Here is a 22,653-nt window from a genome sequence, read left to right as displayed (position 1 = left end):
GCCAGACTTTCCCAGTCTTGCTACAATTGTTGTCTTGGTAAATGCAGTAGTGACAGTGGAGAAGGCTGCTGTTGTTTCAGCAACCTCAGCAACATTTCAGTGACCATTTCTGCATGCAGCTGTGGTACCAGTAGTCACTCTCTGCTAATAATAATTAGCAAGTAACATAAGCTAATAGCTTTGCCTCCCATGAAATGAAGGGAAAATATGTCCTTGGACTTGGCCTCTCAGAAATTCTTCCCCCAAATCCATATGTAATTATGAAATACAGTATGGTTAACGACCTCAAAAGAGACAATTGAAGCTTGCTGGTCTTTGTTTTTTGCCCTCATTGTGAAAAGTGACATTGCTAATTGTTTGAATCCCTCCCAGTAAGAAATTGTGAGGAACTTCTCTCCTTCCACTAGCTTCTACAGCAGAAATCAATGACAACTATGGGTCCCGCTGTCAAAATAAGAGGTACAAAAAGCCCATTACAAGATCCATTTGTGTTTGTTTTTTAGACTATAACTGTTCTTTAATTGCCAATTCTCAAAATTGAGCTGAGCTCTTAAGACAAACTAGATGTTCTGCTGTAAAGAAAATTCCATCATACCGTGTTTAACCACATCAAATAAAGTTTTGTATTACACACAGTAGGAAGAGGCTGTAATTATTTGGAAGCCAATGTGCTTCAGGCAGAAAATACCATTCTTGAGCTTGCAAATTTGTCACACTGAATTGGTGAAAATTGCTGGAAATTTTGCTTGCTGTGAAACTGGAACAACTCGTACCTTTCAGCTAACTACACAGAACTGAGCAAAAGCAGTAAGGGTGTAGTAGGGGTAAAGTAGCTTTTACTCATTATCAGTCCTTTAATGGAGAATGCTAACAGAGAAAAACCGTGCCTGTTTGGCACCTACACTAAGAACTAGTTAGCAGATGATCACAAGCTGGAAGGAAAGGTTAAAGGGAAAGTCCTGAAGTGGCACATTATTAAGTGCTTTAAGGTGGCTTCAACTTTCAACTTACACTGAGGCCAGTGCTTGCTTTTAATTAAAGTTCTTTTTGACATACACAAGGTATTGCTGGGGGTTTTTTGTATGTTCTGCCCTGTCACATTCCTTTCTCTTCTCTGCAGAGAATTCTACAAAACCTCAGCGATAAAACAAAGCATAAAATCTAATATTACTCCATCGTAGCACTGTCTTAGCCTGTGGGAATTTTCATAAAATTGAAGTAAGGAAACAGAGCAGCCTACAGTGATATTTCTGCACATCTTGTAAGACATCCTTCTTTTATTTCCCAAATTATTGAAACAGGACATGGCTGTTTTTCTTAGCAATTTAAATAGCACCTAAGATGACTTCTACAGTGCCAATACCAGTACCTTCTCTCTCCCCCCATTATTCTGCTAGAAGCTAAAAACCCAGATTCTATTTCTTCTTTTGGGATAGATGTTTCAACTTGGAAAAAAGAATTACAGAAATCAGGACAGAATTTGCAATGTTGCTAGCAGTTTAAGGCAACAAAAAGCACTGTTTTGTATAAAGCAAGTTCAGGACTTTTCATAAACGTCAGTAGTTGAGTTTAATTAGAGAAATAGCAATAGATAACTTGTAAAAAGGGAAAATTAATACTGGAAAATTAAGCAGGTTTTCCTCAAGTAAATTGTTATTTCTTGGTCAGGAAACAATGCATGAAAATTTCCCACATCTGAGGAGTCTGAGAATCAGGGCTTTCCAAAAAGAAATGTATTTCTTAATAAAGATTTTGAAATATGAGCTTGGATTTGTTGGTATGCTTTGACTGGATTCTATTACCAGAATATAAAAGAATAATGTGCACACAATATACCCTGAAAACAATTCAGTATGGAATGTACAATTTTTCAGACAGTATTTCCACCTTTAGTCACATTCTTTCACAAGAGATGACACCACCACTAAAAATCCCAGACAAGTCTCAGCTCTGTCTCCAGTTAATGCGTTTGTAAAACACAACATTTTCCAGTGGTTTCTACTCAGTCTGCATTTAGCTGGCTCATCTGTATCAGAGTTAACCTTTTGCACCTTTGCCACCTATCTTGACATTACCAACCTAGACACTGACTGCTCCCAAATACTGCATTGTCATACTAAAAAAAAAGTTGAACAGCCATTTTGGGGATGGGATTGGTGCCTTAAAAATTATGTAAGCAAGCTTGCATCTCATGATATTTTGATCTAAACCACTGTCTGTACAGAAAAGCATCATAATGCATTTTGATTTCAATACATCATATGCCTTTTGTATTTACTTTTACACTCCCAAGTTTTTAATCACACAGCTGCACAATTTGTGAGAAGAAAAACTATGTAATTCATTAGTTATCCAATAAATTAATCATAAGTTCTTCATTCTTGGTTCATTTTGAGGTCATATTGAGATCTTTCAAGTGCAGCAATTTATCAGCTGCATCCTGATGTGCAAGAATGTTCAAATAAAGCATCCATGTACAACAATACAGTTTCTCTTCCCTATACCTCATGCTGAAAACTTGCACTCCTCTCATCCACTACAGGACGTGTCTAGTGGCTGTTTGGGATACTTTTATGGGGGGCAAAGACAAACAAAGGGAAACACATTTTCTTAAGTAATATTTTTTCCCAAAAGTTTCTTAAAAAAGCTGAGGTTTAATACACATTCGAAATAACATCATAATGATGCTTTCAAAACACAAGCTAAATAACCACAATCTTGGTTTATTGCAGACCAGTTTGAATCCCTGGTAAGTGGCTAATGAATTTAACCAGGGCCCTCCATTTGGTACTAACAACAGCTTCTGTTGATGCATGACTGAATCGTGCATATAATGTATCTACTTTATAGAGATACCCTATTTTAAACTCACTGGGATGTCCTCTTTTAAAAATTAAAAATAACAAAATTATCTTTTTGCCAGAAGTAATGAAAACCATTAAGTGCATAGGTATTAAAAGTGACTGGAGAAGTTTACTGCTGTTCTAAGATCAAAAGCCATCCATTATTTTCAGATAGAGAAAACGTTCAGATTTCTCCCATACTTGGAAAAAGAGCAGTTTAAACTAATTTTACTAACTGCAGAACTGCAATTAGTAAAAAACACATAATGTACAGGCATCGCCACATGACTCTTATAGATCATTTTCTCTGTAAGTATGAATTTGCTCAGCTGCAAAGCTGTCAATTCACAGTTAATCCAAAGCTGATCAAAAATCCAGAGAAGTATGAATACAAAGTACTGAGTCACAACGTAATGATTTACAGAATTATTTCTCCCATTTTTTTTCTGCTTATGTTGTCTTTATTGTGGATTCTTCCATTTCACTAGAGGCTTTCAATACTTAAGGACTGTCTTATTAACATTTATAAGTAATAACCATAGCATCAGTAATAAAAATCAATACATAGAACAAGTGACTCACCAGCTTGGTGATGTCGCTCTTCTTCACTTTGGAGTAGGCTGAATTCATAAGGAGATATTTTGCTTTTCAGTAATGAAGTCAGAACATTGTCTACCTTCTCTACAGAAGAAAATTTCAATGCCTATTTAAAAGAAAGAAAAAAAACAGAAAAAAAATGAGTGCATTTTCTGCATATGTATTTTTAACTTTATTCTCAGCATGCTGGTGAATCAAATTACTCAAAACAGTATTATGGCAAACGCTCTTTCAGTAAGAGAAGCACAGTTTTTGAAAACTATAGAAGAGATACTTTAATACAAAAGAATTATGACAACATGATCCAACTGTACATAAACATGCATTATAATATATGAAGTTCAGACATGACTTAACTTCTGGATGAAGTGTAAGGACAGGAAGATCTATGTTGTACTACAGTAGTATTTCAGGGTGAGTTTAAAGATTATAGTAGCTCTCTGTTACCCAAAACTATTACATTAAGATTGTAGACTTCTCTAGGTAGGAAATGGCTTCAATTTCATCAGCCAAGGCATAACATTGTTGCCAGAGCAAAAAACTAATATCAACCAGATAGATCAGCTGCCTACTAAGCACACAGTCTTTAGACAAGGGAAATCTGCACTAACTGCCAGGAGATTTTTGAGTGCCTCTTTCTGGACAGAAAGTCGAGATCTACCCTAACATTTTCAAGGCAGCCAGAATTAAATATTTGTTTGCCTGGCCTGACAAGTGCAGCCTGGCTACAGAGAGTAGTCAGTAGTCACTTGAAGAGTAAGGACATTTTACACCAAGTACTACAGCTGTGTACTCCAGTCTGTGCTGCTGGGCACCAAAAGGAGCTCAGCCACAGCAGAGAAGATCTCAGCGAGAGTTGCTTTGCTCTGCTCAGGGTCAGTAGCCTTCTGTTAAAGTTTGCCTCCCCACAGCTGGACTGTTGCTGGTCAAGGTGATTCTGGGATGACTAAAATGGAACATCTTCAGACATGCTTAGCATATGAATTTAAAAAGAAAGTCTATGACTGACATGCTGAGGAGAAAATGACGGGGGGGTGTACTGACGAAACATGAAGTTTAATTCCCAAGGCTGTTAAAAGGGAATAAGAATAGTAAGTATGGTGTGATCAGAAAACGTTGAATGCAGAGGCAGGATATAATTTTCATCCAACTCCTACCAAGAACTAGAAGAGACATTTATGTAGGTAGGAAGCTAACAATATGATTGTTTATTTCCCCATAATTAACCCTGGCCCTTCCAATATTAAGATACTTAAAAACCATTGCATTTCTTTTCATAATTCACTTCATTTCTGTGCTGTCACACTACATCCTCAGTATTTTTTGTTCAATAATTATGAATACATGCAATAATCTTCAATAAGGAAAAATAAGCATTAAGACTCCACCTAGGAAAAAAGATCTTTGAGGCTTGTTCTAGAATAAAAATCTAACCTGAGCACAAGACTTAGCGTGCAAATTCAGAAAGCATATGCAAAACCTTAAAAAATATCTATAAAACCGCCAAACTATTAACATGAAAAACAACACTACGTTTACAAGTTATTAAGAGGAATAATATAAAAATTCAGTTAGGAAACCATACTATTCTCTCTCCAGATAGGTCTTAGATACATTATCACTACATTACCTTAACAGAGTTCAATCTAGAGTAGAACAAAACCAAGTAACAACACAGGAACTAGCTCAGATCAGTGTACATGGCAGATCGTCTGTCATGAATAAAGAGGTTCAAAACCATTGGTACTCACTGAAGCAACTGTGAAGTAAATACCCCACTATGCACAGAATAAGAATTAAGTGGGCTTTTAGACAAACTAAGCTTGAAGTAATATTTTTAACCTCCATTTAAAATGGCAGGGATACCCCCTACACATTGTGCTCTCTATCTAAACCTCCCTGTTCAAAAGAAAATGAACAAACAAACAAAACCCTCCTCAACAATTCCTGCCTCTTATCTTCTGTCCTGAAATTCCAGAGGAGCAATTTCAGACTGCACTGTATATCCAAGAGACATAAGCACCACACAGTCTCTTTTCAGCAAGCATTCTGAGACATCTTGCCTACAAATCTGTAATTGGAGCTTAGACCAAAACCCTTCCTCATCCCTTTTATTCAGTCAGAAACCTATGGAAGAAGTGCCTTAAGAACACATAGCTCTTACTTCATGCTCAGACAACCAAATTTACATGGCATAAACCAGTGCTTTACAACCTAAGATGGAACAAATTCTTGAGCAGAGACGAGCTTCAGGAACCTGTAGCAAAATTTCTCATACTTCAACAGGCCTTCCCTCCAACGACCAGCCCATCCATTTCTATGAATTACAAGTCAGGAATAATGCACTTCTTATGCAAATTTAACCATGCAATTTGCTTCAAGTTTTCCACCACCTCAACTTCTTGTTTTTCCTCTTAGTCTTGGGATGTAAAATCTGAGGGCTTAAGTAATGATTTAACAAGCTATGCTGTTTACTGAACTGCAATGGTGAGCTTTTTTGTGCTACTCTATAGCAAAGATACAAAAGGGAAAAAAATAGATAATAATAATAAAAAAAAGGCAGCTATGTCTTATCTCACATACAGGAGGGCCTGTTCCAGCATCTATGTGAAGACAGCAACTAAAACAGGAGGAAAGCAGAAGTAAGAATAGGGCCACTCTGCATTATCCAGCTCTATATCATAAAGAGGCTCTCCTCAAGAAACAATTTGGTTTAGAGACTTTTACTTCTTTTACTTTACTGCCCATTTCTGCCTCAGAGCATTCACAGACTCAAAGTCTGCTGTGTTTATGTATTTTAACATACCCTACACAGATCCCCATAGGCCCAAGAAATCTTCCCAAGAAATCTCACCAACATTACAAACCTGAAGTTCCTGGGGAAGCTTCACCAAAGCCAACAGAAGCAGAACTGTATTTAAAGTTGAACTTGAAGTTAGGCACCCTGCAAGGGAACTCTGAGCGACTCAGAGTTTGAGAAAGCCCACCTTTTGACCAAATAAAGATTTTCAACCCTGGAGAAAATACACAATCGTGCTAGTTTCCCTCTATGTCCTTGCAGCCCCCCAGAACTAAGCTAGTGAGTTTGTAGAGAATTCTTCCCATACTCTCTGAAGCACAGTCAACTTCTCTGTCCAGTACTGGAAATCCTTCCACAAGCCTCACTGCTTGTCCCAGCACCACCTCTCCAGCTGTAGGCACTGTCCCTATTCCCTCACTCCTTTCCAAAGCAACAGGACACAGCTGTGAAAAGAAAAGCCCCAAATGCTGACCATCACAGCTGGACTTCGAAAAGCATCCTTGAAAAAGGAGACCACCAAGCACAACATATTTTTGTGAATGAGATTAGCTACGTTCTTTAATAACTGCTAACCAAGTAATGAAAATGTGTGCCACTGAAACACAGCATCCACAGCCATTAAATTAGCATATTCCACTGGCTCTGGCAGTACTAACAAGGTTACATTTACATAAAGATGAACTTCTTCATTAGTTCTTACACATCAGACACTACTTTATATGCACTTCCATGTCTGGATTGCTTCTGCCAATGAGAACAGGCTAGGTTTAAAACCAGTCAGGCATTTCTGACAATTTTAGCCACTGACAGAAAATGGAAAGCTTTCATACCTAGAGGAAAAGAAAGAAGCATTTTAAAATAACATCTGTTGATGTGGCTGAGAAGTTTGAAATATTAAATACAGTTTCAAATGAAGTATCTCTGGGGATAAGGTAGATATGCATACAAAATATCACCACATAAATAATATAGCTATTTTACAAGTTTTCATAGAGAAGGCTGCAGTTTGTTTTCATTCTTCTTTTCCAATATCAGCTGTAACTGGAATCCTATTTAATGATTACGATAAAAACCAAGTAGATAAGTAGATACCAAGTATCTCACAATCAGAGGAACATTATTCAACCAAACCAACCAAAGCAACCTCAATCTCTCTAGATATTCTAATTCACTCAAGCTAACATGAACTTACCAACTTCAGTAATAAGGATATGACCTTAGCTTCAATTGTTTTTTTAATTTTGAAACCCAATAAATCTATGCCAGGAAACCCCAACACTGAATAATTGAATCAATATTTCCATTTGGTAGAAACTCTGAGAGAAAAATCAATACAGCATATAAACCAGCGGAATGCTGAAATGATTAGTTGATGTAAAGTAAAACATGAAATATAAAAAAGTTTAATTATGAATTACAAAAAACTTAAAATCACTCTGTACATTAGGTTACTGTAAGAACATAAACTCCCTAAGAGAGTTTCTTGAATGCAGAATTGTGAAAGTGAGAGAACCAAAAAAAAAAAAAGACCTTTAGCCAACTTTCACCCTCCTATATTCTCATAGCAAATCCATTCAGGATTACAATTCAGTTACTATGATCCCAACTTTTCTTGCTTTTAACATTTCAGGTTTTTTTCTTTCAAAACTCATGCAAAGAAACTAATTTAATTTTATTTATTTATTCAATTACATTTTAAATATTTATTTGGTTGTTTAAAATGTCTTGCTGATGTTGGTAAATGCTTTTCAAATTCAGAAAAAATTTGGAACAGAAAATTACAATCTCTCAGACGTGGCAAAGAATTTTATCCAAAACCATGATTTGTAAAAATATTATATTATGTTTAATCTAAACCATAGCTAATGGCAATCTTTAACTGCTTTCAAAAAACAGATACATAAATGCAGTGGTGCTATATTTTGATAGTCTCCCACTAAGATCCATCAGTTCATCTGACCATCACTAAAAGGAATGGATAGCTGTAATCCTATTTGATGGGGTTTGTCTCTTTGGCTTTATTGGGGGACAAAGTGGAGCATTTCAAAGGAGCTGGAAAGGTTGGCAAGGCAATACAGAAAATAATGTAAACATTTTACCAAAGCACAGGGTCTTTGGTATGAGCTAATGCAGCCATTTGCTTTCACCACAGAATTTTAATAAGGAGATACTTCTCAGATTGCAACTATTTGTGAAAATCTTGAACTTTCCCTTGAATCACAGAGTCATATTGCTTTGATCAATAATTGCTGTAAGCTTTTCTATTTTATATCAGTTTTGTTTTCCATTGTGTTTGATTGTTACTTTGCATAGATAAATGACTGTTGCCCCAGGATACTTTTGCAAACAAGTTGATAGTCTCAAAGGTTTTAATTATCCTGGTTAAACAGAAGTTACTACTACTGCTGCTTCTTGATGGGAATTCTAATTACTATCAAGTCTGTTTTGTTTTTCCTTTTGTGAACATATTTTAAAGATTAAGTTAAATTATGTTCAGTAAATTGCATCTTTATGATGGAGCTTGTTGACATTAAATCAGGAGCTCATTTTAAAAGTTTGCAGAAAAATTTAGCTACCTAGGTAGTTATTGTACTGCATTCTGAGGCCCAGCAGGTGCCATTAAATGAGACACATAGGTACACTTACAGAGGAATTAGCATTAGTACACTTTGCAGAGCAGCCATGCCATTGTGTGGACTGTAGAGCCTCCCCAATTAAAAACACTTTTTTTACATCAGTTTTAAAGTTACCAAAACAATAAAAATAACAGCATATAGCATCAGCACCTCATTTAAACCCTTGCTTATTATTCAGAGGAGTAAAGGTGAGGAAATGTTAAACATATTTCATAGCACTACAGCTGTATTTCCTGGTGTGCACTACTGCTCTGCACAGAATTATGTTTGCATTTGAATATGATTTGAATTGCATGTGCTTTAATAAATATCAGTCATGCTGGTTAAACAAAGGGTCAAACTCCTGAATAACACAAATAACTGTGGAAATATCTTGTGTGTTGCAGGCATCTAGGGTACCATGTTAATGATAAATTTTTAAATCATTATGGCACACTTCTTATGCATAGAGGTTTAAATGAAACCTGTTAGAGGCTTACTTAGATATACTTCAAAATACAGGCTAAAAAATGATGGATACCATAAGGAATTTAAGAACACATTTGTTCTTTGAGTTGCACTATTTTTCTTGTGCAACAGCCTGTTTTCCTAGAACAGAAGTAACTTGTGCTTGGAAGGAATCTAGCCTCATCCTTAATAGAACACTAATAATGCAATACATCATATTTTATTCATTCTTTTGTTATGAGTGTAATGCCTTAGGTGGTGGATAAGGTATATTTGTCACAGGAAAATGAGATTGTCTGCACTGGAAACACAATCTGGCTTTGCAATTATGATATAGATATCGTGCAAGGTCTGCTTGGGCTACCCACCATTCAAGAAATGACACTTGAGATTCTGTTCTTTCTTAAAATATGCTTTCTTCTCCTGTTATTTCTTATGTGCCACTGGGAAAGAACATGCTGCAGAACACTGCAGACTGAAACATGGCTCAAAACCTGATTTTTTCTAAATACGCAAAGAATCTGCATGGCAACCAGCAAATCACATGAATGAGAATTCAGCAGCTGTAAATGGATTCTAATGAACAGCAACCTACGGCTTTCCATACAAGCTGCGCCAGAAAAATTTGGTTTGATGGTGAATGAATAATAACCCTCCAAACACAATGTGGTTTAAGATTACTTGCTTCTATTGGTTTCAGAACATACAAAACATTACACTTTAAATGGAGAGGGACTTCACTAATATTTGTTCTTATTTTCAATCTTTGGAGTGCAGTATGTTGTTCATTGGGCATATACAGCACAAAGTATGTTGACATCACTCTCTAAACAAAAAAGAACATTGAAAAATTTGTTTTCTCTTGCCTGACTTGATTACCACCAGACATCTCAGAGGCAGGCTTCTTAACCCTGAGCCCAGTACTGAGCCGTTACAAGTTACTGTGCAATCAAAAGATTTCATACTCTCTCTTAGTTCATTTAGGCACTTACAGTCTATTTTTCTTTAATTAAAATTTGAGACGTCAACTTACCTGACAAGTGAAAGCTATTGGGTCAGCCACTTTCTTTAAAATGGGTTCAATTTCCTCTAGTGCAGTATAGTATTCAATCTGTGCTGTCTTCTTAATGACTCCCCCACAGTAGACATTTACATATACAGGGCCAGCAGGAAAATCTTATAAAACACAAATCAGAACACCAGCTGAAAAAATTTTACAGTCCAGACCAGAGATCTCAGGGAATGAGTAAAAGAACAGAAAATATCACAGAAAAACATAGAATTGATGATCTGACTGGATTTGCATTTCACAGATGATTCAGTGTAGTCAGTTTTTTATTCAGGTCTTTCAGTATAACATCAGAAAGCTGACAAAAGAAAATACATATCTTTAAATCTGTATAAAGCAAAGCTATTGTATTGCTTCACATTAGAAAGGAGATGAAAACAGAATGCTTAAAATTTCCAATTGCCCTTTGATAGGCTGATGACCTATAATCAGCTCCCTTATGCCTACATGTTAAGGAAAAGTGCATTTATCACAAATACAGCAATCGCTATTCATCTTATGAAACATTTCTCTTAATTGCAGTCAAGATTCTCAAAATTGTATTTGAGCTAGGCTGCAGAAATTGCAGTATAATTAATCCATTCCAGTTGTTTACCTCGCAAAAGCCAAGGAGAGAGGCACTTGTAGTCTGTTACTGCAGCATGATTTGCTCTGTGCGTGCAGCACAAGCCTACTTTATGAGCACATTTCCCAATCCATTAGTGCTTGTTGTGCCAGGCATTCTGCTGGACCACACTAGCACAGTCTTCTTAAAATACTAACTCTGCCCACAAAACAGTGAAAAAAGGGGCAATTCTGGAAATGGAGAAGAAGAATAGGGCCAGAGAAACTAGACTAATAGTACATCACATTAAATCATTTAAATGGAAACTGCCCAAAGGTGGGCTTTAAAAAAAAAAAAAAAACAAACCAAAAAAAAACAACAAAACACAGCATTTCTCCTATAACATCAGATCAGACGGACCTGAAACAGGATACTTCCAGATTCCCAGTTTTCCAGGTTTTAAAACAGAATAAACATCCAATACAAATGATATATGAAACATAATTAAACTTAGCTACAGCTCTCTGACAATTTTTTCATATTTCATTAACTTTTCACATTTTATTTCTTCAACTGCTACAGAAACCTTTTTTGTGATCAACAGTGTTCTCACCAAAAAAAATTAAAAAAAATTTGGAAGACTCTTTTAAGATCTGTGCACGAGTGTAGCTTTTGTTCTCTGAAATTCAGCTACAGATGGAAGTTCCCTGCTTGTTACGTACTTTCCAGTCAAGTTTCTAAACACAAACTCTCTGCACTGTCACAATGATAAAGAACTCTCAGCCCATACGTGGCCATCATCTCAGGACAGTGTTCAGGACAAAAATCTCAAAATCAATTAGGTTGGAAAATCCTCCAAGATCATTGAGTTCAATTTCTGACTGACCACCAGCCTCTCAACAAGACCATGGCACACATGCCACACGCAGTCATTTCTCAAACACCTCCAGGGATGTGACTCCTCCAGCAACCTGGGCAGCCTGTTTCAATGTTTAACAAATGTTTCTGTGAATAAATTCCTCCTGACGTCCAACCTGAACCTCTTCTGGCATAGCTTGAGGCAACGTCCTCTTGCCCTGTCAGAGATTGCCTGGGAGAAGAGATCAAATCCCCCCTGGCACAGACTCCATTCAGGTAGGTTTTAGAGAGTCATCAGCCTTTACGCCAGGCTGAACAACACCAGCTCCTTCAGCCACTCCTCATGTGAGTTACTCTCTGGACCCTTCCCCGGCTCCACTGTCCTTTTCTAGACACAATCCAGTACTTCAGTGTCTTTTTCAAAGCATGGGCCCAGAACTGGACACAGCATGCAACTGGGACAGTCTTACCAGGGCCGAGTCACAGAAATCATCAGGTCACAGAATTACGAAAACATAGTTCCAAGAAGCCACAGTGGAAAATTGTAGCCTATTATTGTAGTATTTCCTCCTATCTAAGGTCATATTGCAATAATTTTATAATAAAATATTATGTAAGTTCCTCTGGCAATTCACAGCACACAGGCAAGTAGCAAACTATATTCTGAAGACATAGGTGAGAAATGTTTTAATTCTTAACTTGCATCAAGAATGGGGAGAGATGTGCCCCTTAAATCTGCACAGATCTTCTAAGAGAAACTGTTAAATAGTTGATAACTAGTTGTTATCAACTAGTTATAGATGGAGCAATAGAAAAAAACATTAGGAACTAGTAAAGATGAGTGATACAGAGAAACTACATGAATGTGAACTGAGAAAAGAAACTCTTTCCTGCATCAGTAAGAGTTATGGAGAGGAGAACAACCAGATTTACTGCATTAAATATAAAATGACACATTTAGTAACAGAGTAATGAGAAAAGAATATTAGGTTTGCATTTTATGGCAGTAATTTTGGAGAATATTAATCTGTAACTAATCAATGACATTTTATGACTGCCACCTGCCATTTAACCACAGAAAACCAATCTAATAGAACCTAGGTTCCCATAAATCACAAGGTTTTGCTTCTCTGCATTATTAACAGTTAAGTGTGCAAAACTCATTTACAGGAAACACCCACAAAACAGCAGAAAGGGAAACTACTTATCAGAAAAAGTGAAGGAGTTGAAGCTTTTTAGTTTTTCTTAAAGGTAAAGAACATTTTTCTTACCTAGGGCTTTCACATATTTGACCTTCTTGTTCCAAGAGGCTGTCTGCATTCTAATTTGTTGATTATCTGTTATGAATTCAATTTCAAGAGTTTCTTCACCTATTTCCTCTTTCAACAGAATGAATATTTCACCAGGGTTCTACAAAATTAAAATATGTTCCCATTAGTCCCTCAGAAAATTATATTGGAAGTGCAACATTATATTGAAAGTGTATTGAAAGAACTTCCTTTCACCAACAGCTTCATGCAAAAAAAATTGTACTACCAAAATATGATGGTATCTCACAGCTTCCTTTAGTATTTTGTGAACTTTCCTTTAGTGTTTCCTTTCTTACATGAAAGACCCAAGAACGTAAGATTTAAATTTATCGTAGGATTTTAAATTCAGCTTACATAAGAGTATCTTAAAACAGTATTTTAAATATATATGCAGGTGAATTGTTACATTTTCTAAGGCCTCTCTGTAGTTTAGAAGAATGACATCCATCCTAATAAGAATAGCCTAAAATACTTTAGACCCACTTAACCTCTTCCAGTAAGGTGACAGTAGAGAGAAGCAGCAGGTGATCTGAGACAATAGCCCTCCACTACTTCCTCAGCTAGAGGCAAAGTCACTCCCTTAGCAGTGTACTGATCTCAGTAATTAAATAATGTGTGTAAATCATCTTTAAAAGACAGTCAGCTAACAAAATCTGTGACATTCTATGCACACTGCAACCTCCATATTTGACCGTGGCCACTCACATGAAGGAATGCACTGCTGGATTTTTTACTTCCTCTGTTTATGTTGTCACATGTTCCTCACAGTCACTCTGATTAAAAGCACAGATGAACATTTATGTTTACTGCACATGCATGCAGACATGCACATATAAATATTTCTGATTTAATTTAAACTCAAGCTAGGTCTGTGCTGACACAAGCCCTGTGTAATTCATGGTATTGGCACATATGCATGTACACATACACCCATCCTGGATTCTTGCCAGGACAAATTCCACATCTCTCAAGAAGTGCCTGATTATTTGCTCCCTCTGAAGTATAAGGCTCACATGACAGTAATACTTCAGCTCAAGCTGCTAAATAACTCTAATAGAGCTATCTCCAAATGACTTTACTTCCAAATCTCTCGACTGCAGTGTGGATGCAATGCAAAGGCAAAAAAATCCTACTGCAGTCTAGGTGCACTCTCATTTTGGTCGCTTGACAATTCTGGAAATAAACAGCAGATACAGTATGAATGAGATTGCAGCAGCAGGAGGAGAAGAACAATAACTGTTATCCCAAAGATTTTAGCATCCAGAAGTCTTACCTCACATGATATTCTTCTTGGAAGCACCAATACTGACTGCTCATTACATTCTAATATTTCAGAAAGTACCTCTGTTTTAAAAGTGAGATGTGTTTCTTCTGTTGCTCCCCTGACATCTGACAAGTTCTTATCAGAGATAGTCTGCTGATCTGAAATAAATAATGTGAAATGAGAACACTGTTAATAATACTAAACCAACCCAACATGGCCATGATGTGGTTTCCAATGTATTACTCATCTGGGATTTGGAGTCACACCAAGGACAGCATATGAAAGCCTGGCAAAATTCTCTTAATGTAAATGTGTGTCCTCCTTTGATATAGAGCTTGCCTCTGAAGTTTTGATCCTGCAGCCTTGATTTACAGGAACAGGCTCTGCACATATGCTTTGTCTTCCTAAAACAAAAAGGGACATAGCCTTTAGACTGAAATGGTTGTGAACAGCAAAGTCAGGGAGATCACCCAGTTCTGTCATCTCAGAATGCTCATACACTAGGATAAAACAGGATTTTTACCACTCTTGCTTTCTTTATATGGAAATAAGCACATGCTGTATGTTTACAACATCAACCCGCCTGCCTAGAGGAAGCATTTACATGAGAGCAGTGATACCTGTAACGTGGTCCTGTGATGGGAGGCACAGATTTCTTTGGCACAGATTCCATGGCCTTTGCCTGCCTTAATGGACAAAAGGATGTGTGGAAGCCATGCATTTTTAAATAGGTTAATCTGTGTTTGGAAATGCTATGCCAGTTATACAGGTAGCTTGTAATCAGTTTCTCTTCTGTTTCCCTGTACCAGAAAATGCCCAAGAGCCTTTAGTGAATATAGTGAATCCTTAACCACATGGCAGAATTTTAATCATGAAAAAGAACTGCCAACTAACCACATCTACAGAGCTCTGACTAAGCCTGGGTTTTAGCAAAGGTATCGTTTACCTGCTATGTCTCAGCTGTATCATCACTCCTCCTTTCCAGACACTCTATTACCCTGTGTGAAACGCTCCTGCCACCCATCTCAAAGGACTGCAGCAGCTCTTCATCACAGAGGATTAGTCAGTATACTGCAGTAATTTTGTTAGGTTATTGATATCATTTCATGCAGCCTAGAGTGTAAAAATCTAGACTGGCTGGTGAGACAATGTCCTGAGAGACATCCACACTGTCTTGTATTACTGTAAATTATGAAAGACTCACAGTCAATTACATTCAAGGATACAAAGAACTTTTGAGGTACATATTTTCCTCTTAAATGGATACAGAATATTAAAATAAATTAGTGATGGGCAGAATACAGAACAGTAGCAATTTGGCTTTGCTCAAAGAAGTACCACAGCCACTCTGTGTTTCTTTGAAAAGGTGCCCGAGTGGCTGAGGTACACAAAGCATACAGTGCTCTAAGTGGCACAGAAAACTGTCCAGTCAGTGTCCGTATTGGCAATCTACAATTAGCTTTCTCAATTCTCCCTTGCCTTTACTTCCTCCATATGCACCAGTTCATCTGATGCAGAATGTTTCCTTGCCTTACCAATCTTGCCTTCCTTAACAAAGTACCACCATAATAAATGTGTCTGCTAAATGCAGCTGTGCCATGGCGTCCTATTGTAGAATCTTTTTTATCCAGGCATCATGCATAATTGTTAACGGGAGGGAGGAAAGGAGGGAGGGAGGGAAGAATCTGTCCATAGCTCCTTAAAGAAGCTGAAGTTTCCTTCAACATCTGATCTAAGTTAAGCAGGTTCAATCTAAGTTAAGCAGGCTAGTAAAAACTGCCCATCCTTCTCCTGCTTACATTCTCATGCCTTTAAGGCAAAATAATTCTGAATTAAAGCTGTGAATTCAGTGTAGATTGAAAACTACACTGAACCTGCATGTAGATGTACTTTACTAAAGTAGCATTAATTCCATTTGCTTTAATTTACTTTAAAAATTAAATAGGATACACTGAACAAAGGCTATTCTGTTTCTGAATGAGAAGCCATACACAGTTCAATGAAGTTTAACTAATCCAGCTCAGAATACAAGTGCAATAATTTCTCTGATTATCATTGTGAAAACTAGACTTTATTTAGCATTGCCCTTTAGAAAAAATGAAGGCCTGAACTCTTACTGAGGAAAACAGTTATGATATTTTACAGCAGCCTTACAGTACCTAAAAATAGGGCCTGCAGGAAACATGGAGAGGGACTTTTTACAAGGACATGTAGGGATAGGATAAGGAGGAATAGCTCCAAACTCGGAGTGGGGGATCTAGAGATTAGATATATCAGGAAGAAATGCCTTACAGTGAGGGTGATGAGACACCAGCACAGGTTGCCCAGAGCAGTTGTGGATGCCTCACACGTGGCAGTGTTCAAGATCAGGTTGGATGGGCTTTGAGCAACCTAGTCTGATAAAAAGTGTTGATGTTTATGGCCAGGGGATTGTAACTAGATGGTCCATAAGGTCATGTCCAACCCAAACCTTCCTATGATCCTCTGATTATATACACCCACAGCACATATTTTGGGAATGTACTCACATTTTAAGTTACTCATAAATCTTACACACATAGAATTCACTTCAGAAGTAACTCATATGAGGTACATGTTGCTTCTGATTTTTTTTTCCATCACTTTAGGGAAAGGAGTCTCACAGAGACAAGAAACATTCCACAATCAGATAGACAAAGTGAAAGGAAAGAATTACAACTGTGGAAGGCATTAGATTCTCAGATGTCAGCCATCTGTCAGTGATTGTTCTTCAAGGATCACGTAGATGCATTCTAATCTATGTAAAGTTCATGACTACTTTATTTCTATTTATCAAAGATGATAGCAGTCACTTTCACCTTTTAATGCCAAAAATTCGTCTACTGAGAACATAAATCCTATTGGCAACAAGTTGGTTTAAATTAGGATAACATTTTTTCCCGTTAATGATTGCATTTCAATATTTTTATTATGCCTAGTGACATCTAAATGCAATATCAGAACTTCAACCCAGTCACTACTGTGATAGCACAGCTATCCCAACAACAGACAACTAATAAACGTGGCTCTTATATCAAAGACTTGGATATTTAAGAGGATTAGCATTCCCCTGCTGACTTGAAGGCGGCTATCCATTTATTGGCTAAAAAACCATCAAGCAAGACCTCTTTCACTAAATGTAAGGTCTACCTGACAATCAATGAACCATTTACAACAGTCCAAGAACCACAGGGATCTATATTATCACTGCAATATAGGCACCAAAGTTTGGAGCCAACATCTCCAGCCCTCAAATTCCTAGAAGCACACAATCTGTCCTAAAATGAAGAACATGATACAACCACATGAAATGTTATTTGTCAATTTGTCAACAAGCAATACACCAGAGGTTAAGCAAGCCTTGGCTTGTTGGCATTAACTGAAACAATTAGCTCATAAAGGTATTAATACTACACTAATGAGACTGTAGTAACACAAATGGAGCAATAACACACAATATTTATTTTATGTAGACAGAAGGTGTTGCCAGATGTTCAAACTCCTGAGGCTTTCAGAAAAATTCAGAATTTAGGGCTGAGGGTGAAGATTATATTAAAAGAAAAATAAAAGGAACATCATTATTATGCTGAACTACATAAGAAGAGGATTTGTTAAAGGGTATTTGTTGTTTGGTGAATGGGTTCTTTTAATGTTTTCTATAATGGTGACCTATTAGTGAGGTTTCTAAAATGTATCAGTAACAAAATAATTGATAAATAAAGCAGGATGCTTTCTTGTAGGATCAAAGTACAAGAAATTATTAATAATATCCAATCATGCATAGACAACATTATGAGCCAGAAGCTAAAAAGAAAGGAAAAATCTATTACAATCTTCCCTTAAGTAAACAGGGCAGAATTACTGGGAATTATCTATTATAGAGGGTAACGCTTAATTGCTATCAGATTATTTTTGTTGGCTTACTTTTGACAAATATCTGCTGCTGATGGCCACATTGAAAGGACTGATCTCACATTTATGATAATTTTAAATACTGAAATAACACACATTTACTGTAACTCTGGGGACAGTGCAGATGTTTTCAATTTCACCTCAGTGTTCTATCCTAATTCATGTACCTTCAATACATCAACTTGGTATCTTTTACATAAGACCCTTTGGAACACATTATTGCTTTCAATTTAACATTTTCAACTAAATTCATGGCAGGACTTTGAAATTCTATTCCTTTACATACATAATCAGAGAAATTTTCATAATGCATCTCAAGTCTCCTGTGTATTCAACAACTAATGCTTCACCACAGCTTCTAAGCAACTCTCCTGCCATATCTAACTTCCCCCTCACCCCCAAATTCTAACCTTTCACACACACTCTTTAGTTAACCTTACTGCAGCCTACATGAGAATTAGAAGTGTTCTCTGTCTTTGATTACTTGGTAGTTGCTACATGTTTTGAGTCAACAATGTATGTGACAGATTTAGGGCATTAAAAATAGCAGAAAACAAACTTATGAAAGATTTATGTGTTTTCTAAGGCTACCCATGAAATGAATCTCTCTGTCAAAATTAGGCTAGTTTCACAAAAGCAAAATGCCTGCTAGCTTTACAAATTTCAGCTCTTTATCAAGTTTTGCAAAAGCAATGCCAGCTGAAAAACTAAAACTGCAATACAAAAGAGTTCCTCAATTAGCCAAAGATCACACATCATACAAGAGAATAAGAAATACGGGTAAATCAAGTTAGGCAGATGACAAGGAATGGGAAGGTAATCTACCACATGTGGCCACCTTGCCACCTGAAAGAAAAGTCGGGGTGTTCCAGTGTCAAAGATTAAAAAAAAGGGGGATTACAGCAGATCCTTTAAGTCCAGGAGGCACCCTGCATAGTATGGTAGGTGCACTCTCCAGCATAATATGAGGTAAAGGCAGAGGTGGTGCCACTGGGTTCTGTGAGGTATAACTGAAAAGGTTCCCATGTATAAGTGACTTGCAATTTCAGAAGCCTGAAGTCAAATGGTTCTGTTAGTGCCCAGCAGAAATATGGATTAAAGAAAAGCCATCCAGGAAAAAAAGTAGCCTCCTGTAACATGGGGAAAAAAAAACAGGAAAAAAAAGACATATGCACATCATGTTCTTCTTGCAATCTACCATAAGTTTATCATAGACATTTCTAAAAGATAATCATGCTAAAGTGTGGGTATCTGTAAATGCTGTATATGCTCTCTGCTCAGCAGAGAGTGCAGCAGAGTAGGATTGAAAGGGAGCCTCTAACTGCACAAATTGCTCTATAAATTACCTGAGAAAGGCTGCAAGAAACAGGGAGGCAGAAAACATTCATCACACTGGGCCTTCTTCAGTGGGACTGTGTTCCTTGCATAAATATGGAATTTACTCATTTTTCCATAAGCACACTCTAAGGTATTATTTCAAAGCAAATGCCCTTTTCTTCTCTGCTGAAGTTTTCTTTTACAATGAAAAAATGAATGGAAAGATTTTAAAAATCACAGAAAATTATTAATACACACTCAAACACAAAAACATTAGACTTCAGCCTTAATTTCTTTCATCTTTTTTTCTATGACTAATAAATTCCAAACCAAGATAAACATATTTATCAATGAACAAGCTTTAAATAATGCTTCTCTCTATGTTGAGAGAACTATCTTTTGCAAATACACTGACAGTTATTTTTGTTTTTCTCAAAAGCATTCTCAGCCCCAATTTCTCCTGCATGGTTGAGTTCTTCTGTCAAAAACAGTAGCTTTCCGTAAGTTGGCCTATTTTGCCCACATCTCCAAAACATTTCTATTACTTTATTTATGGTGTACAACTTTTCTTGCAAATAAGTATCAAACTGACAGCTCCTTTAAAAGCTATCAAGAACAGTTTTTCCTTTTCTGAAATTATATATAAGTTGGTGTTTATGTCATCTTAGCAACCAATGGTGCTGTAGTTTTCAACATATATTTCTCTCTCATAACAGCAATCCCTGAAACCCCCCACATGTATTATTTTCTGAGTTACTATACACATGTAGGCAAAGACTGATTTGCTCTGGAGATACATGTTCACCTGTTCTTTTATTATCAGGTATGTTTTTGTACACAACAATTTATCACTCTGATGTAGCCTAATGGAGTCATCATGCATGCATCTAAAGAGAATATGAAAGTCTTATTACGTGTAGCCTTTTTGGATCTGATAGTAAAAACAAAAGATCCTGTCTTCAAATAATTCCCCAAACTGCAAAAGGCTATTTATCATGAGTTTATCAATAATCTTCAAGAAATAACTTGCATGAAAATGTAGGCAATTCTTTTAATATATACTTTCATATGATTGTAACTCTATATTCAGGGGAAATCTAAGGTTATAACAATGAACTGGTTCTAGCTGGTCTGTGATTTGAAAGGCATTTTTGATTTTGTCAGTGCTTTAGCTAGGATGGATGTATTTAGATGCTCCTTGGGATTTTATCTTTTACTGCATATCAATTCATTCTATTATTTTTTTCTGCAATGAAATCCATGACTTTCAGCTTCACCAGCAGCACTAGGAACATGACTACTCTGATGAGTTTGACACATAGCAAGACTGTCCCAAAAAGTTTCTATTAGGCGTACAGATTAGTTTGGAAATAACAACTACCTGCCTGAGGTCATTTGGGTGCTGAGCAGAGCTGTTGATGGAGCCCAAGCCTGTTATTTCCAGTTTCTGGAGTCTGCATATTTCTCCAGGAAAAGCAATATGAAGTCTGCCCCTCTGTGTGTACCAGAAGCTCTCAGTTATTGAAGACTAACGATTTATTAGAGAGGCCTTCCATCCACTTCAGAGTTACTGGAGTTCTACCACAGTAAGAACACTTGGGTGTTTTTGTTCCATTTCTCTGTGCTACCAGCACACACACCTCTCACCTCTGTTTCAGTGAAGGATTATAAAGCACTAAACATTGCCCAAAATGAGATGTACTGCTGCAACTGAGCAGGCTATCCTCCTGCTACTGACTTAAAGTACCACTGAAGACAAAAGGACTGATAGCAGAGGCATCCAGGATTGTAAAACCCCCAAAATTTGTTAGTCTGATAAAATCCTCCTGCAAATTCCTTACTATTGCAAAGGGGCCAGTTGCAGCTGCCAAGTGGCTCCTTTATCTCTAAACTCCAATTCAATTCTTCCATAACTGGCCTGGCTCAAACTGCACTCTGTGCTTGGACACAGAAGTGGCACACTGCTACATTTAGAAATGTATACACACGTATAAAAGGACACAGAGAGGAGCGTCTGAGAATCAAAACATACTTCAGGGAGGCATAACATTCAAGCTGAAAAGGTGTTTAAGTTTTTACAGGTATCACTCTCAAGGACTGAGTAGCCAAGCTTTCTCTTGGCCATGTTTGAAGCTATTCCCTTCATGAAGACTATCCTTTAAAGTCATCAAAAAAGGACATGGATGGAAGGTCATGAAGTTTAACACAACTGGAGTCCTTTCGCAACTGCAGTGGGAGAGGCTGGAGGGAGAGTCACTGGTAGAAAGCATTCTCAGCCTTCACCCTGCTCAGACATGTCATTAATAATATCCAAATGTGTACTGACACAAGACAATACACTCCATGTTACAGCATCCCTTAAATCAATCTGGTAACAGAAGCCAGCTTGGACTGCAGCAGGTAATTGACCAAAGAGGGAGTCTTAGTCTCAGGATGACAGCAGAACTCCAATACCTGCACAGGGCTCTTATCAATGTCTGGATTAAATTTATGATGCCGTTCTTGATCTGTACAGCTCTAAATCACATGGGATTTGTCTAAGAGACCATATGTCTCCTGTGCCATGCTGCTACAGCTGCTGCCAGCAGAAAGACTCACTCCAGACATGTTTGGTATTAAAGAAGGGGAAAAAAAACAACAAAAAAAGACTTGTCAGCAGGACTGACTCACTGGGGACAGGTTGCTTTGAAATTTACTCCCACCTTTATTTTTAAATAGCTAAAATCTATTGACCCTTAAAGTGGGCTAAAAGGTACACCACTTTCCTAGGAACACAATTAAGAGTGATATTTTTAGACATCTGAAAACCATGCTTGTTTTCTAGCTCCTGACTATTTCCCTTTTGTTAGAGTTATGAATCAAAAGGTAATCTGAGGTCTTCATTTTCTAAGACAATGTACTTTAATCCAACAGAATAGACACATTTTATTAAAATAGGACTTTAGATAACATTATAGGAAAAGAATAGCATAGCAGAGGTACTCAGAGCTCTTTATCTGCAGAGTGGATGCCATTTGTTTTGTTAAAAAACGCTGGTC

At 37.1% G+C, this 22,653-nt stretch overlaps 1 protein-coding gene across 1 annotated transcript in view; it reads right to left on the bottom strand.

Annotated features, from left to right (window-relative positions):
• BANK1 (B cell scaffold protein with ankyrin repeats 1) overlaps positions 1–22,653 on the bottom strand; it is a 132,725-nt gene that overhangs the window by 81,065 nt on the left and 29,007 nt on the right. The window contains exons 4-7 of the mRNA XM_041424495.1: positions 14,378–14,526; positions 13,066–13,204; positions 10,357–10,499; positions 3,426–3,546 (exon numbers count right to left, since the gene is read on the bottom strand). Of these exons, the coding sequence (XP_041280429.1) occupies positions 3,426–3,546; positions 10,357–10,499; positions 13,066–13,204; positions 14,378–14,526 (552 nt within the window). The remainder of the gene's footprint in view (positions 1–3,425; positions 3,547–10,356; positions 10,500–13,065; positions 13,205–14,377; positions 14,527–22,653) is intronic.

Source organism: Onychostruthus taczanowskii, unplaced genomic scaffold (genome assembly GCF_017590055.1).
Source record: "Onychostruthus taczanowskii isolate IOZ18803 unplaced genomic scaffold, ASM1759005v1 scaffold82, whole genome shotgun sequence".
Taxonomy (NCBI): domain Eukaryota; kingdom Metazoa; phylum Chordata; class Aves; order Passeriformes; family Passeridae; genus Onychostruthus; species Onychostruthus taczanowskii.
The sequence above is the reverse complement of the archived record's forward strand: the minus strand, read 5'-3'. Positions and strand labels throughout refer to the sequence as shown.